The sequence below is a fragment of the Dipodomys merriami genome, unplaced genomic scaffold (assembly GCF_024711535.1).
Source record: "Dipodomys merriami isolate MVZ:Mamm:240054 unplaced genomic scaffold, mDipMer1.0.p SCAF_34, whole genome shotgun sequence".
Classification (NCBI taxonomy): Eukaryota; Metazoa; Chordata; class Mammalia; order Rodentia; family Heteromyidae; genus Dipodomys; species Dipodomys merriami.
In genome coordinates this window covers 1-15,322 of record NW_027204937.1, presented here as the reverse complement: position 1 = coordinate 15,322, position 15,322 = coordinate 1, and the positions used below count along the sequence as shown (strand labels likewise).

At 46.0% G+C, this 15,322-nt stretch overlaps 1 protein-coding gene across 1 annotated transcript; it reads left to right on the top strand.

Moving 5' to 3' along the window:
* Positions 1-15: 15 nt before the first annotated feature.
* Cyb5rl (cytochrome b5 reductase like) lies at positions 16-12,862 on the top strand (the record flags this gene model as incomplete). The annotated part of the gene is made up of 5 exons (XM_069987609.1): positions 16-71; positions 1,713-1,925; positions 5,339-5,487; positions 8,642-8,729; positions 12,758-12,862. Coding segments are annotated over exons 1-5 (579 nt in total), but the record flags the coding sequence as incomplete, so codon positions are not given.
* Positions 12,863-15,322: the final 2,460 nt, after the last annotated feature.

Below are 15,322 nucleotides of genomic sequence, written 5' to 3'. Positions count from 1 at the left end.
AGCGTGGAAGGCTGCTCAAAACACCTTTGCTCAACACCTGCTGTTGCATGCCTGGCTGTGCTGAGCACCAGGTTGGCATTAGTGAGTAAAACATGAGGTGTAGAGCTTACGTTTTAGTGGGAGACACAGACAGAATGCAGGCAGAGTAAACAAATAATAGCAGCACACACATACACTTCCTGTCCCTTCTCCCTAGTTCTTTTTTTCTTTTGTATTTCACATTGTCATACTATGTTTTTCATTTTTATTTTAATGACAGTCTTTCCCATGAGTGCAGGGGTTTCTGTTTCCTTACTGCTGTTTCCCCTGTGTGTTGAAAGTGCATGTATAATGAATATATAATAGAATCAAATAGAATGCAGGAGAGAGAAGATAAAGGGGAGGTTTAGGGAGGGCCCCTAAGGGGAGATGACCTTTTAGCCAAGGCCTGAAGGGTAAAGGAGAGGCATCCAGGCAGAAGAAATCATGTATGTCAAAGCCTGGCTTCTTAGACTGGAAAGACTTGAGAAGAAGGAATGGCATGAACCATGTCTTTAAATTTATGACTGAATGGCCAACTTCTACATTAGTCTCCCAGAGTCACAAGGAATAAGAAACTAGTATAAAGAGACCAAACTATTCACTATTGATATATACCTGGTACACAGCATGTGGTAGAAATGGATTGGAATGGATTGATGTAACACCATGCTAGATTTTTTTTTTTTGTCAGTGGTAGGACTTGAACTCTGAGCCTGGGCACTGTCCCTGAGCTCTTCAGCTCAAGGTGAGCGCTCTATCACTTAAGCCATACTGCCACTTCCAGTTTTCCAGTGGTTAATTGGAGATGAGAGTCTCACGGACTTTCCTGCCTGGGCTGGCTTTGGACCATGATCCTCAGATCTCAGCCTACTGAATAGCTAGGATTACAGGTGTGAGCCAACCAGTGCCTGGCCATGCTAGATCTTTTAAGCTAGGGAACCATGCCCTCCATTGTCTCTCAGCACCTACCACTGTGCCTAGCTCCCAGCCCATGTTTATAAGTGGGCTGAGCATCCACTAGTCTCCTAAGAGCCTTCCATATGCCAGGTTGTATTTGATGGGAAAATGCTTAAAGAATAAAACGTGCCGGGCACTGGTGGCTCACGCCTGTAATCCTAGCTACTCAGGAGGCTGAGATCTGAGGATCGCGGTTCAAAGCCAGCCCGGGCAGGAGAGACCGTGAGACTCCGATCTCCAATAAACCACCAGAAAACCGGAAGTGGCGTTGTAGCTCAAGTGGTAGAGCACTCGCCTTGAGCTGAAGAGCTGAGGGACAGCGCCCAGGCCCAGAGTTCAAGTCCCACGACCGACAAAAAAAAAAAAAAAAGAATAAAACGTGATCTTTGCCCTCACAGGGCTCCCAGCCCTATACCTTCCTAAAGTTGTAGAACTCACATGCAATGGAGTTCTCTGAAGCCAAATCCTTTCTCTACTAAGAATATTTCACACTGAGGGACTGTCCTTCTAAAATCAATGGAAGTGAGTGGTAAGTCCACTCTACCAAATAACAGATCTGTGGTTGATCCATCCCAGAACCTAACACTTGCAGGCTTTGAGGAGAATGAAGAATAGAGGAGTCCAGATTATAACCTCCATGTTTTCCTTCCAGGTAGGCAAGACAGAAGAGCCTGTGCCTGTGACATTACAGAGCACAGGCTGCTCTGGGAAAGATGCCTATTTATCTTTCCCAGGCTGCCCCTACCCCACTAACAATGGATGAGAGGACGGAGGATGATGCTGAGGAAGACTGGCTGCAGCTGCGACCAATGGAGCCCTTGCCTTCCCAGTGCTGTGGCAGCGGCTGCTCTCCCTGTGTCTTTGACCTTTATCACCGAGACCTAGCAAGGTGGGAGGCAGCCCGAGCCAGCAATGACAGGAGCCTACTAAATGAGAAGCAATCACAGGTGAGGAAGTCAGTCTTCAGACTGGAGGCCCAGGGTGACAGAGTCTATGTGATCTTGCTTTTGCCAAGTACCTTGAACAGGGGAGAGGAAAGAGTGAACAAAATGGAAACAGACAGATCCAGGATTAAAATCCAGGCCTGGAACAAACATTTTAACAGCTATGTGATTTTTATTTAGGCAAAGTCCATTAACCTCCCTCAGCCCTAGTTTTCCCTTCTATAAAATGGGACTGAACATTTGTAATGTTTAGTACAGAGCCTGACATTTCACTTCATTATCTACTGAGTAACCATTATACATCAAGCTCTAAGCAATTGAGGATGTGAGAATGAGCAAGATAGGCATAGGCTTGATTCATAGAGCAAATAGCATATACTAGGCCCATAGGGAATGTTGTTTCTTCTTCTCTGACCCTAACTGATTTTTTCTTCCTTTTCTGAACTCCTAGGGGACTGCAGTCTGAACCAATTTAGTCCTTTTCGATGCTTGAGAGTTTTCACAGTTAATAATTGTAGGTATCAGATCACTATAGAGTTCAGCACCTATACTAAATAGACAGGGAAACTGAGGACCCTTTCCTTCTGAGACTGCATACTCCTGGTTTTGAATCTGTCCCCATCCTGGCTTTCCACCTCAGAATAGGTTTCCCACTGCTCATGTTCCTGTTGACCTTGTAGTGTGATGGCATTTCTTCCTGTTGCTGCCTCCTCATCACTCTGGCCAACTGTACTCCATTGTTGGGGCCCCAGCTAGACCAAAGCTCAGCCCTCTATAGTCATTTATGTTGTTCTGAAGCTGTAGTTACTACATCATAAAGAAGTGCAGTTGTTTCTTCAAACCACAAAACCCAATTTTGTATCTATTTTTGTTAAATGTCTCCTTGTAGTTCTGCCACAGAAAAATGGGGACCAGAGCATAGTGGCCTCTGTAATGACTGGAAAATGCTCCTAACAGTCTATGTTTCTTCTCTCTACCTGCATCTCTATGTGGCTTGCCCCTTCACTTCTTTCTGATCTCTGTTCAAATCACATTTCACTCCTTTTATTTGTTGGTCATGGGGCTTGAACTCCAGGCCTAGGCACTGTTCCTCAGCTTTTCAGCTCAAGGCTTGCTCTCTACCATTTGAGCCACAGCACACTTCCAGTTGGAATTGGAAATAAGAGTCTCACAGACGGGCTTTGAACCATGATCCTCAGATCTCAGCCTCCAGAGTAGCTAGGATTACAGGTGTGAGCCACCAGCACCCCACCACATTTCTCTCTCTCTCTCTCTCTCTCTCTCTCTCTCTCTCTCTCTCTCTCTCTCTCTCTCTCTCTCTCTCTCTTATTTTTTTGTCACTTATGGGGCCTGAACTCTGGGCCTGAGCATTGTCCCTCAGCTCTTCAGCTCAAGGCTAGTGCTCTACCACTTGAGCCATAGCACTACTTCTGCTTTTTCTGCTTATGTGGTGCTGAGGAATTGAACCCAGGGCCTCATGAATGCAAGGCAAGCACTCTACCACTGAGCCACCTTCCAAACCCCCACATTTCTCTTCTTATCAGTTGTACTAGATATCTTCAAGATACAACTGTTCAAATGGATATTGTCTATCTCCTTGCTAGCATCTAAGTTCTTTGAAAGAAGAAGGCTTTGTCTTGCTCACTGTTCAATCCTTAGCAACTGAGTAAACCCTGGCATTGCAGTCAATAAATACTTGTTGAATGAATAAATGAGTTTCTTGAGGGTCTACTAGGTACCGTGTCCTGTGTTCTAAGCACAAGGAAGTGAATAATAAAATCAAGATGCCAGGATGCCAGCTCTCAAAACCTCAGCTAAGGCTGGGAAGGTGGCTCAGTGGTAGAGTGCTTGTCTCGCATGCGTGAGGCCCTGGGTTCGATTCCTCAGCACCACATAAGTAGAAAAAAAGCCGGAAGTGGTGCCTTGAGCTGAAGAGTTAAGGCACAGCGCCCAGGCCCAGAGTTCACGCCCCACGACTAGCCAAAAAAAAAAAAAGAATCAAAACCTCAGCTATAGAAAGGGAATGGAATCGCAAGGTTATAATACAAAGAACGTGAGCTAAAGTTCCATTCAGCCAGTTAATTGTATGATGATAAGTATGTAACTTTAGTTTGCTAAGCCTATGTTTTCTGATCTAAATATGGTGAAAAGTAGTGCCTAATTTGTAGGCTACTGTTAGGATTTTATGGGATAAATATATAAAACACAGGGCACATAGTAGGTGCTTAATAAATAGTAGCTGTCATCACCTAATAAAAATTAGCATATTTCAATAAAAATAGTGAATGTAAAAATAGTATATTTCAACCTAATAGTCAATTTATTTTAACTTTTACTGAAACACTCATAATAGAAAAAATGTTACATTCCCATGGCAATTTATAAATGTAAATTTTATAAATATTCCTACATTGTTATCTCTTTCAACCTTCATGATATCTTGTAAAGTTATATGGGATGAGTGGCTCCTTTTTATAGATGAGGAAACTGTCACCTAGAGGACCAAATAACCTGTGTTAGTTCTCAAGGGTGGGCAGCAACTGAGCTAAAGCTAAAACCAGTACACCTGACTCCCAGTCTGGAGCTCTTTCCTAAGCCCCAGGAAGCTGTGATAGGGGGTACCCAGGTGTTCTGGCTGATGAGGAAAAGGTCATCTTGACCCAGATGAAAGTATAGAAAAGAGATAAAGCCTTGGTTACCAAGCCCGAGAATGTATGTCAATACTGTGACACTGTCATCACTACCATAAGTTAACTGGAGTTCCAAATTTTGCAATGTGCCCTGACCTGAGTAGGTCAGTTGAATCCAATGTGGGCATTTCATAGGAGAGAGAGAGAGAACGAGAGGTATGAGTCATGACATTCAGAAAAGACTTCCTGAGGAGGCATAGTAAGGGTTACAAAAGGACAATAGGCTGATACTCAGATGACATGAATTTGAGTCCCTTCTCACAGTATGAGTTTGGATAAAACAAGCCATTACCATACAGCCTCAGTTTCTCCATATATGATAGAAGGATATTGGATGAGATTATTTTTGGGGTCTCATTAGCTTCTCTATAGACTTGAAATTTAGCAAGTTGGAAGATGAGCAGATATTTTGTGTGTTGGAAGTAAGTACTCTGGATACAGGATACTGCTTAAGCAGTAAAGTCTTAGAGACAGGAAGGAGCAGGTGGTCTTGGAAGAAGGAAGAAAAGTCTGGCACCTGAAGTTGGGGAGATAGAATGAGGCTTTCAGATGGGCTGTCTGGGCCTTTATGAGTATACTAAAACCCTGCACTGTAGCCTGAGGAAGTAAGGTGGGACCGTCTATCACACAGAACACTCACCAGCTGATACAGCTTTCACTGGGGAAAGTGGGAAGGATGCTGCGTGTCCTTGGGCTGGCCGCTAGCCAGGTCTTCCTCTGTTGCAGAGCTGTTCTTCTGAGCTGAGCCCAGAGACCTTCCTGGCCTTCCGCATCAGTGCCATGGAGAGACTCCCTGCTGACACCTACCTCATCCGGTTTGCACTGCCTGGGAACAGCCAGCTTGGCCTTCAGCCAGGGCAGCACCTCATCCTGCGGTACACTCAGATAGTGGGAGGACCAAAGTTTGCTGCTTTGCTTTGCCATTTGCCAACTAGGTAGTCTAGGGAAGCTTGCTTGACTTCCCTTAGGACTCCTTGTCACCTCCTTCAAGATAGACATAGTAACATGTGACTCAAAGGGTTCTTGGGATAAAGCTCAGTAATGTGTTTTTGTGATAAATAATAGTACATACATCCCAAGGCCTAGTGTGTGTGCTTTATATACATGAGCTCATTTATCCTTCAGAAAGTCCTGTGTGATAGGTGCCACTGTCATTCCCCAGAGGAAACTGAAGTCAGGTTCAGGATTTTGCCCAAGGTCACACAATTTGGAAGTATTGGAGCTAGGATTTGAAGACAAGCAGTCTGGCTCTAGAGCCTGTGCTCTTGACCTAATGTCATTATCACCCATTGTTTTAAAAAATAAAAAAGGCCACTGTCAGCCGGGCGCTGGTGGCTCACGCCTGTAATCCTAGCTACTCAGGAGGCTGAGATCTGAGGATCGTGGTTCAAAGCCAGCCCGGGCAGGAGAGACCGTGAGACTCCTATCTCCAATAAACCACCAGAAAACCGGAAGTGGCGCTGTAGCTCAAGTGGTAGAGCACTCGCCTTGAGCTGAAGAGCTGAGGAACAGCACTCAGGCCCAGAGTTCAAGCCCACGACTGACAAAAAAAAAAAAAAAGAAAGGCCACTGTCATTGTAAATAAGGAACTGCTCAGAGCTACTCAGTATCCCAAAGCTACTATGTCACGGAGGCAGAATTCAAACCAGACTGCCTAGCTACTGAATTACAGTCAACCACTCCTCTGAGGTTCCTGCTGGCCCATTTTTGGTACTCTACTCCCATGTTGGTCCCCATAACTACCTTGTCAGGAACAAGACTCTGTTGGATGCCAGGTACAAGTGTTTGCCAGGCAGTCATCTAGAGGGGCCTGAGGCTCGGAAGAAAGATCTGAGCTGTGGACATGGATCTGGAGTCATCTGCACATAGTTGGATGGCATTCGAGAGCATGTGTGCATTAAAAAGAGGGAAAGGCTTAAATCTGTGCACTGAAAATATTGAAACTTATGGGAAGAGAAAAATGTAGTTAGAAGACAAGGTGGGAACAGGAGAGAGCTTATTGCTTATTGCTGCTCAGACTCTGGCCATTCATCTCTTGGTGGACTCTGGTGTTTGTTTCCAGCTCCTTCTGGCCTGTGGCCTGGTTGGCAGTCCTTAAAGTTCGCTGTGGCAGGTGGCAGAAAGAACCCAGTTCAGGCTTCAGTCCCACACAACCTTCCATGCATAAACCTGGAACAAACAGAACACCCCATCTCTAGGATGGCCCCTTATTCCCTCCTTTTTACTACCTCAGTGATATTCCTAGCACACACACATCTGACTTCTCTCCCTATTCAGATACTGCTGGTGTGCTTCATCGCTTCTGAGATGAAATCCAAATCCAAGATTCTCAGCTTCCTTTCTTCAAATTCTCCTCCCCACTCCACATGTGCTCTTGTCTTGGTCTCGCAACCCCCTGCCAACTCCTGACTTACCCACATTGTCCTTTCTCTAAGCTTCTGCCTGCCAGCAGCATGCTCATCCTCGAATACCCATTGTACAGAGAGCAGCCATTTCTGTCTCTGAAGCATATCAGTTTGACCTCTGTACAGCAGATTTTATGGTATTTCTTTGCATCTAATCAATGCCATATGTTCTCATTATTTCTTCATTTGCTTCCTTAACATTTCTTTTTTTTTTTTTTTTTTTTTGGGTCCAGTCGTGAGGCCTGAACTCTGGGCCTGGGCGCTGTCCCTCAGCTCTTCAGCTCAAGGCTAGTGCTCTACCACTTGAGCCACAGTGCCACTTCCGGCTTTTTTCTTTTTGCTTATGTGGTGCTAAGGAATCGAACCCAGGGCCTCACACATGCAAGGCAAGCGCTCTACCATTGAGCCACCTTCCCAGCCCCTCCTTAACATTTCTTAATTTTCCATTTCACTTAGTACCTTGAATGCATCGAGACAAGGCCTTTCTAATCTGCAGAATTTAGAGCACAATGTTTTTAGCACATTGGGCTGGAAAGAGGAGTGTTTTGGTGCTCCCTCCTGTTTAGTCCTGTTTTTTTTGTTTGGTTGGTTTTGTTTTGTTTTTCTTTTTTTGTTTTTTTTTGCTTTTTTTGTCTTTATTTTATTTTATTTTTGGTCAGTCATGGGGCTTGAACCCAGAGCCTGGGCACGTCCCTGAGCTTTTTCACTCAGGGCTAGCACTCTACTGCTTTGAGCCACAGCACCACTTCTAGTTTTCTGGTAATTAATTGGAGATAAGAGTCTTACGGACTTTTCTGCTGGGGCTGGCTTTGAACCATGATCCTCAGATCTCAGCCTCCTGATTAGCTAGGATTACAGGTGTGAGCCACCCCACCCCACACACACAGCTTTGTCTTGTTTTTGTTTAAGAGGTCTTACTGTGTAACCCTGGCTAGTCTCAAACTCTTGACCATGCTGAGATAATAGGTGTGAACTTCCATGCCTGGCTTCCATAGAAGAGCAGTAGTGAAGAACTTAGCTTGGAGTCTGAGCTGTGGTTGAATTCTAGCTGTGCAAATGACTGTCCTTCTCTGAGCATTAGATTATGCATTGGAGTCATTGTTTAAAATAATAAGGCATGTACTATACTGGAAGCCTACTAGGCATTAATACAACATGACTATTATTGCTACTGATGACTGATATCTTGACCCTGTTTTGATATTGTAGAGATGATTAATGCGGAGGGCAGGGCTTTGTACCAGGGCCCTTTTGAGGATCCTTCCAGTTCTGATGCTACTGGAATTAGCAGTTCTTTTTATCCTTATCACTCTGGTGGAGAAGAGGTCAGGGCAAACCACAGTATTGTTCCTAAGCACATCATCAGTGTATTTTTTGAAGCGATTCCAATGAAGCCACACAAACAGGACATAGACAGCTGTCCCCATTTTTCAGGAGGTTAAATGACCTGCCTGGGCCTCACAACAAGAATGTGGCAGTGGGTGAGCCCAGGGCTATTTCTGTGATACTTGGCCTGCCTCTTGGTGAGGGCCTCTGGGGAAGACTGGATCCCACCTTCACTGAAGAGAGTGCCAAGTCAAGGTCTGTTAAATGAATGGCTGACCATCTGTATGCTTCTTCTCAGAGGGACGGTAGATGACTTAGAAATTCAGAGAGCCTATACGCCCATCAGCCCTGCCAATGCAGAAGGATACTTTGACGTTTTAATCAAGGTGAGTTGACTCTAGTAGAAGCAGCTCCAAGTTGTCAGACTTGTACCTCTGTTGCCAGTGTGGTTGGAATAGGGAGTGCTAGCATGGAAGAAGATTGCACGGGCGGTAGGCCTAAGTGAAGGATCATCCTTTCCTTTCCTTATCTACTGGAGAGGGGGCTGCTAGACCCCCTATGGGGGGCATGTTCCTGTGGGATGTTAGGGAAAGCCACTCCTTTTACCTTCTGTCCTTGGGTGGAAAGTGAGCCTGATCTGGGCTGAGAAGGGGAACAAGTCCCCACACCTAATGTGTGTTAGGCTGGGATCCAGAAGTGAGTCAGACACCTTGCCTGCCCATGAAGAACTGCCCCACAGGACAAATGATGGAATCAAGACTCTTAGTGTTAGGTTTTTAAAAAGAGGTAGCCGATGTAGAACAGCACCACACACGTGGTATTTAGGTAAGGGGTAGGTTTATTCATCGATCTGGCTGGCACCAGGCCATGTTGGCCCTCCACATGGCTGGGAAAGACCTGGGAATGAGAGTTGGGAAAGAGAGAGTGCTGGGAAAGAGAAGAGAGAGCTGGGAAAAAGAGAGAGCTGGGAAAGAGAAGGAAAGAGCTGAGAAAAGAGCTAGAAAAGAGAGCATCTGGGCCTGGGCTAGGCCTTATCTAGGGTATGGGCAGAGAAAGGTGTGGCCACATCAAATTCAGATGTGACCTCAGGGGATGCAGATGTGACCTCTTCCAGGTGTGCCAGTTGCCTAGGTAATGCAGGTAACTGGGCAGAGACTTTGCTGCGAGGAGGGTGGAGTCTGCTCACCATCCAGGAGCGGACCTTACACTTAGTATGAGGGAGAAATGCTCTGACAGAGGAGGCAGCTGGGGTGCAGGAAAACAGACTGCAAAGCAGAGCTGCATCTTCACACTCTCTGTTTAAGGAGTGGGGAATGAGGGAAATTGTGAGAAGGAAGCTGGGTGCTGGGAACAGCACAGCAGAAGAGGCATGAATTGGGGTAGTAAGTCTTTGATCCTGACACAGGAGGCTAGCCAAGCGGGCAGGATGTAGGTTGAGAAAGTCAGACAGAAGGTAGGGCATGAGAACCCTGTGGACTGAGCTAACCTGACCTCACCTCTGAAGAAAGAGAACGATTAATGGTAGCAGGGAATAGCACTTTAGGCTGTGGGAACAAATAGCCACACAGAACAAGTTTTCTGGGAAATGTACCTGGTCTGAGTGGCAGGGGGAAACAGTGCTTGTGGAGCAGCCATAAGGACAGACAAGCCAGTAGAGATGGGGTAAATAAGTTGAATACCTAATGCTCCAGAGACCCAAGGACTAAGCAATAAACACATGAAGTCATGGAGGCCTAGTTGTGTGGAGAGTGTTAGGCTTTTAAAAAGAGGTAGCTGAGTAAGAATAGCACCACACACGTGATATTCAGGTAAGGGATAGGTTTATTCATCGTTCTGGCTGGCACCAGGCCATGTTTGCTCTCCACGCTGCTGGGAAAGGCCTGGGAAAGAGAGCTGGGAAAGAGCATCTGGGCCTGGGCTAGGCCTTATCTAGGGTATGGGTGGAGAAAGGTGTGGCCACATCAAATTCAGATATGACCTCAGCAGATGCAGATGTGACCTCTTCCAGGTGTGCCAGTTGCCTAGGTAACGCTGGTACTGGGTGGAGACTTTGCTGTGAGGAGGATGGAGTCTGCTCGCCATCCAGGAGTGGACCTTATAGAGAGAATACTTGGGTTGTTGTACATGAAGCTGCTGGTTTTAACATTTGGACCTCCAGCAAGCGCAGTATCAAGTATGTAGCTCTCAACCATTATTTCCCAGATGAATCCTGGGCAACACCAATGTGGGTAAAGACCTCTCACATCCTGACCCCTTGTGAGGCAGCTGTGCATTATTATCTTATCTCACTGCTGAATTGTCAGACGCCAGAAGACCTGTGGTCCACAGCTAGTAAGAAATGCTATAAAAGGGGGCAAGCCCCAGCCCCCAGCTCAAAGACCCCCCTGCTGTCTCTGGCCCCCACCTTCCCTGCTTGCCTTCCTGCAGAACCCGAATGTTTACTCTGTCACACATAAGCCTGGATGGGCTCCCTTCTGCATGAGAATGTTTGTCTGGGAGATTCCACAAATCCTCTCCAAATGGCCCGCTTCCCTGCGCTGCTTGTCTGGGTGTGTTTCTGCTGAGAGGATAAGCCGGAGACAGCCCTCCAGAGCAGCTGGATCCCTCCCAGCTGCAAGGCTGATTTTCTCCTTCGTTTGCCGGAAAGCCTCTCTTTAGAGAGGTACCTCATTATCCCTAAGCCGCTGGCTGGGAAGAGCCGGAAATGTCTTTGCCAGTTGGGAAGGCAGCAGGGGGCCTGGGGTTTACCTTCCCAAGCAGACAGGAAGTATGTGTGTATGGGGGATGGCTCCCCCTTCTCCAGTACCTGGGACTCTGGGCACTGCTTCTGGATCTTTGTTTTCATTGCTGCCTTTCAGTAGATGATATTAGCACTGCTTTCCAGATGAAGAAACCAAAGTTCAAAGGCCCCTTAGGCAATATGAGCCCAAGTAGGACAAAAGCTCAGTCTCAATTGTGTTTCTAAGTGTGTGTTGTACACTTACTCTGGGCCAGGCTCTGTGCAGCTGCTGGAAATGCAGCAGAATCCTTTCCTTCTCCTTGGTGCTCTCTGTGCCACGGGACTGCTTGGGCCACAGCTGTGCTTCCTCAAGACTGGTGCCAAAAACCAAAGTGTCCTCAGACACAACCTGTAGCAAAGCAGGAGTGAAGTAGAAGGCTTCCTCCCAGCCGAAGACTTCCCTTGCCTTGTACAGACAGTGTGTACTGAGTCTGAAATGGTATCAGAAGTGGCTAATGGTACTCAAAAGTAGGTCTGGGTACGAAAGCCTCATGTCTCCTCAAGCCTGGTTAGACTCATATAGTCAGATCTTCTAGTCAGGTCTGTTGGTGCTTCCTCTCATCCCATCTCACCATGGCCATGTGTCCCTCCCAAAACAAGACCTGGGCTGTCTTACCTCTGACCCATACTACTCCTGATACCCAGAGCCCCGTCTGTACTTCAGCTTCCATTCCCAGAGAATTAATCCTGCTTATCCTTTAAAGCCTGTCTCAAATGGTTCCTCCTCCAGGAAGCCATCCTTAGTAGACTTTGTGCTAGGGTCTCTAGCCCTTTATCTTTTTACCAGGTATTAGACAGTTTCTGCCTTGTGTCTGAGATATAGTTCCCCCATAGGCTGCAAGTTCCTTAAAGGAAAAGCCTAAATCTGGATTAATTAATTGGTTCATATATTAAGTCCTTTTCCTAATCCAGGTACTGGCTGCCTTCATGCAGCTTAAGGCCCAGCGTGGTGTCTGGCACAGAGCAGGCAGGTGCCCAGGTAGTATAGACTGCCCACCCCTGTGAAGGAGTCCTTTCCATACCTTCATTTCTCATTCAGTCAGGAAGTGATATAAGACATAATCCAGAAAGTATTAATGAGTAGCCTACAAACTGAATCCAGAGTACAAATCTACTTGGTTTAAGTCTATAGTGTTTCACAATTTTGAATTAATTGCTGGTACTTCAGACATGGGCGATGTTAAAAGTAGGGATTTCTGCTCTTGGAAAATCAGAAGACTTGGTACATCAGCTCCACATACTGTATACTAGAACCTCTGAAGTGTCCCCTCACCCCAGTCTGTCACAGTCCCACCACTCCCTACTGTCCCTGACACTGAGTGCTAACTGTAATTAGTTATACCGAACTCTTCCCTTAGTCCTGTTACCTACATGATCCTTGTGGTTTAGAGATTCTGAGGAAGGCTGTGGGCCCTGTGGGTTCTCATCCAAAAGCTTTGTCATCTCCTTGAATGTGAGTATCTGGACTTCATCTGAAAACTGAGAGTGACAGTGCCAGCCTGTATGATGGGAGGACAAGATGAACTCACACATAGGAAGCACTGAGCATGTGGGAAGAGCTCCACATAATGGCAGTGTGGTCTGGACTGGGGCCATGTGTCTTCCTCACTGAGTGCTCTCCGTCTTTGATTCTAGTGCTACAAGACTGGGCTGATGTCCCGGTATGTGGAGACCTGGAGAGTAGGAGACACAGCTTTCTGGCGAGGACCTTTTGGAAGCTTCTTCTATCAACCAAACAAGGTCAGTGCCTGCATCCTCAGCCTTGAGGATTCCCCTGCTTGTCCTCTAGAACTGTAATTTTCCTGTTCCAAGCCATAGGAGCTCATGTGCCATTTTTCCCAAGCTTAAGCTCAATCCCTAAAGTATCATTGGGGTTGGTCATGGGAGGAGATGGAAATGGCACTAACAAACAAAATCCAGCACTATCAATGGCTGCCCTTGGCTTTAGGACTGATACCTCCTGTCCCTTAGATGCTGTTCTAGTTGTACCTTCCCCTTATGTGACTAAATACAGTCCAGCCCCTGCTCAGGAGCAGCTCAAGAAGCTCTTGCCCTTTTCTTCGTGGCATGGTCAGATCCCAAGCAGAAATGATTTGGTACTCACCTGGAAAGCAGTTTGCCAGGATAGACCAAGAGTCTTTAAGCATCTTTAAACCCTTCAGCCCAATAGCTCTACTTTTGGAAATCTATTCTGTGAAAAGAATTCAAAATGCTGACTCTTGCACATATTCATGGTATCTTTATTTATACTGCAGAAAAAAATGGAAGCAACTGAATATCCAACAACAAAGAACCCTGTATGCAAGGTTATAGGTACTAGATAAAATATTATCCTGAATTTTAAAGTTGTGTTTATAAATGATGTTATATACTTCTACCTACAAATAGTAGGTATATACTATGAATATACATAGGTTAAAAAACTAACTTAAAATTCACAGAAAAAAATAGGAAAGGAAAATTTAACGAAATGTTAGCAGCTCTAGGTGGCAAAATTATGGGTGATTTTTATTTTCTTCATTATACTTTCCAAATTATCTGAAATGAGTGCCTATTATCTTTATAATTAGGAAAACAAAGCAAAATGAAAACAAATGGAAAAGAATGAATCATGCTTGTGTGCCATTCTTTCAGTTTAATTTTAAAATAGCTTTTATTGTTTTTTTTCCCCTCATTACAAATGCAGTGCATGTTCACTACCAAAAAAGAAATCAGCAGCTAGAGATAGAAGAAAACAAAAAACATCTGCAGGGCATCTCTCTAGACACATGTCTTACTACCTTGGTATTCTTCCAAGTCCTCCTCCGTACATGGGGATATAGACAAACACATGCACACTCATACGTGTATATGTGTAGAGTGATACTATCAGGGATGGGGTGTAGTTCAGTGACAGAGCACTTCTGAGCCCAGTGATCCCCTAGGTAAGAAACATGGGATTTTTGTGTGATTTGTGGATGTATACAAGGCATCCAATAGATTTCTTCTTGGCCACCCAGTGTCCACTTTAGGCCAGAAGGAAACAGGAACAACTCCCCCCTGCCTTCCCCTGCCCCAGAGGCATGAGAACACAGCTGGGCTGAGCATGGCTAGTACCAGGAGAATGCTGCAGAAGAGCACTGTCCTTGGCACGTGTGTGTGTATAAGATGAGAGACTCACTTGAGCACTGTTGGAGGAACTGAGCGAGTCTCACATACACATGCTAAGAGTGGAGCATGCACATAGGTGCTGTAAATGTGTTCATGTGTTATCATCATCATCAACATCATCATCACCATTTATGTGGTGCTGAGGGGGAGCCCAGGGCCTCATGATGTACCAGCAACAGAGTTAGAATGGAGTTGGGTATGGACAAGGCTTTGATGGGGGCAAGTTTCAATGGAGCAGGAGATGGGAAGACCTCCCTAGCAAGAACAGTTGGCCTGCAAAAAGCAAGCCACCTTGGGAGGTAGTGAATTCCCTGGCAGCAGAAGCATGTAAGCAGAGTTCTTAGGGTGCTTTAAAAGATAGCCAAGAGGCTGTGAAGGTGGCTCAGTGGTAGAGCGCTTGCCTTGCATGCCTGAGGCCCTGAGTTCGATTCCTCAGCACCACATAAGCAAAAAAGAAAAAAGCCGGAAGTGGCATTGTGGCTCAAGTGGTAGAGTGCTAGCCTTGAGCTGAAGAGCTGAGGGACAGCGCCCAGGCCCAGAGTTCAGGCCCCACGACCGGACCCAAAAAAAAAAAAAAAAAAAAAAAGACAGCCGAGGCTGGGTGCCAGTGGCTCACACCTATAATCCTAGCTACTCGAGAGGTTGAGATCTGAGGATCATAGTTCAAAGCCAGCCCAGACAGGAAAGACCATGAGACTTTTATCTCTAATTAATCACCAAAAAAGCCAGAAGTGGAGCTGTGGTCAAGGATAGAGTGCCAGCCTTGAGCACAGAAAGCTCAATGATAGCACCCAGGCCCTGAGTTCAAGACCCAGGACTGGCACACACACACACACACACACACACACACACAAAAGCTGGGTTATGCTATGTTAGGCTCCCCCTCCTGCCTCAAATTTCCATAATCTCTGTTGAATAGACTTCCCTCAGGATCCCTTCACAACCAGGATGACTCTCTTAGAGCTGGTAAAAAAAAAGGGGGGGCACTGAAGGGTGGGACACTGGGAAAGACACTTCTGTTCAGCTCAGGCAAGCCCAAGAAAAAACGTG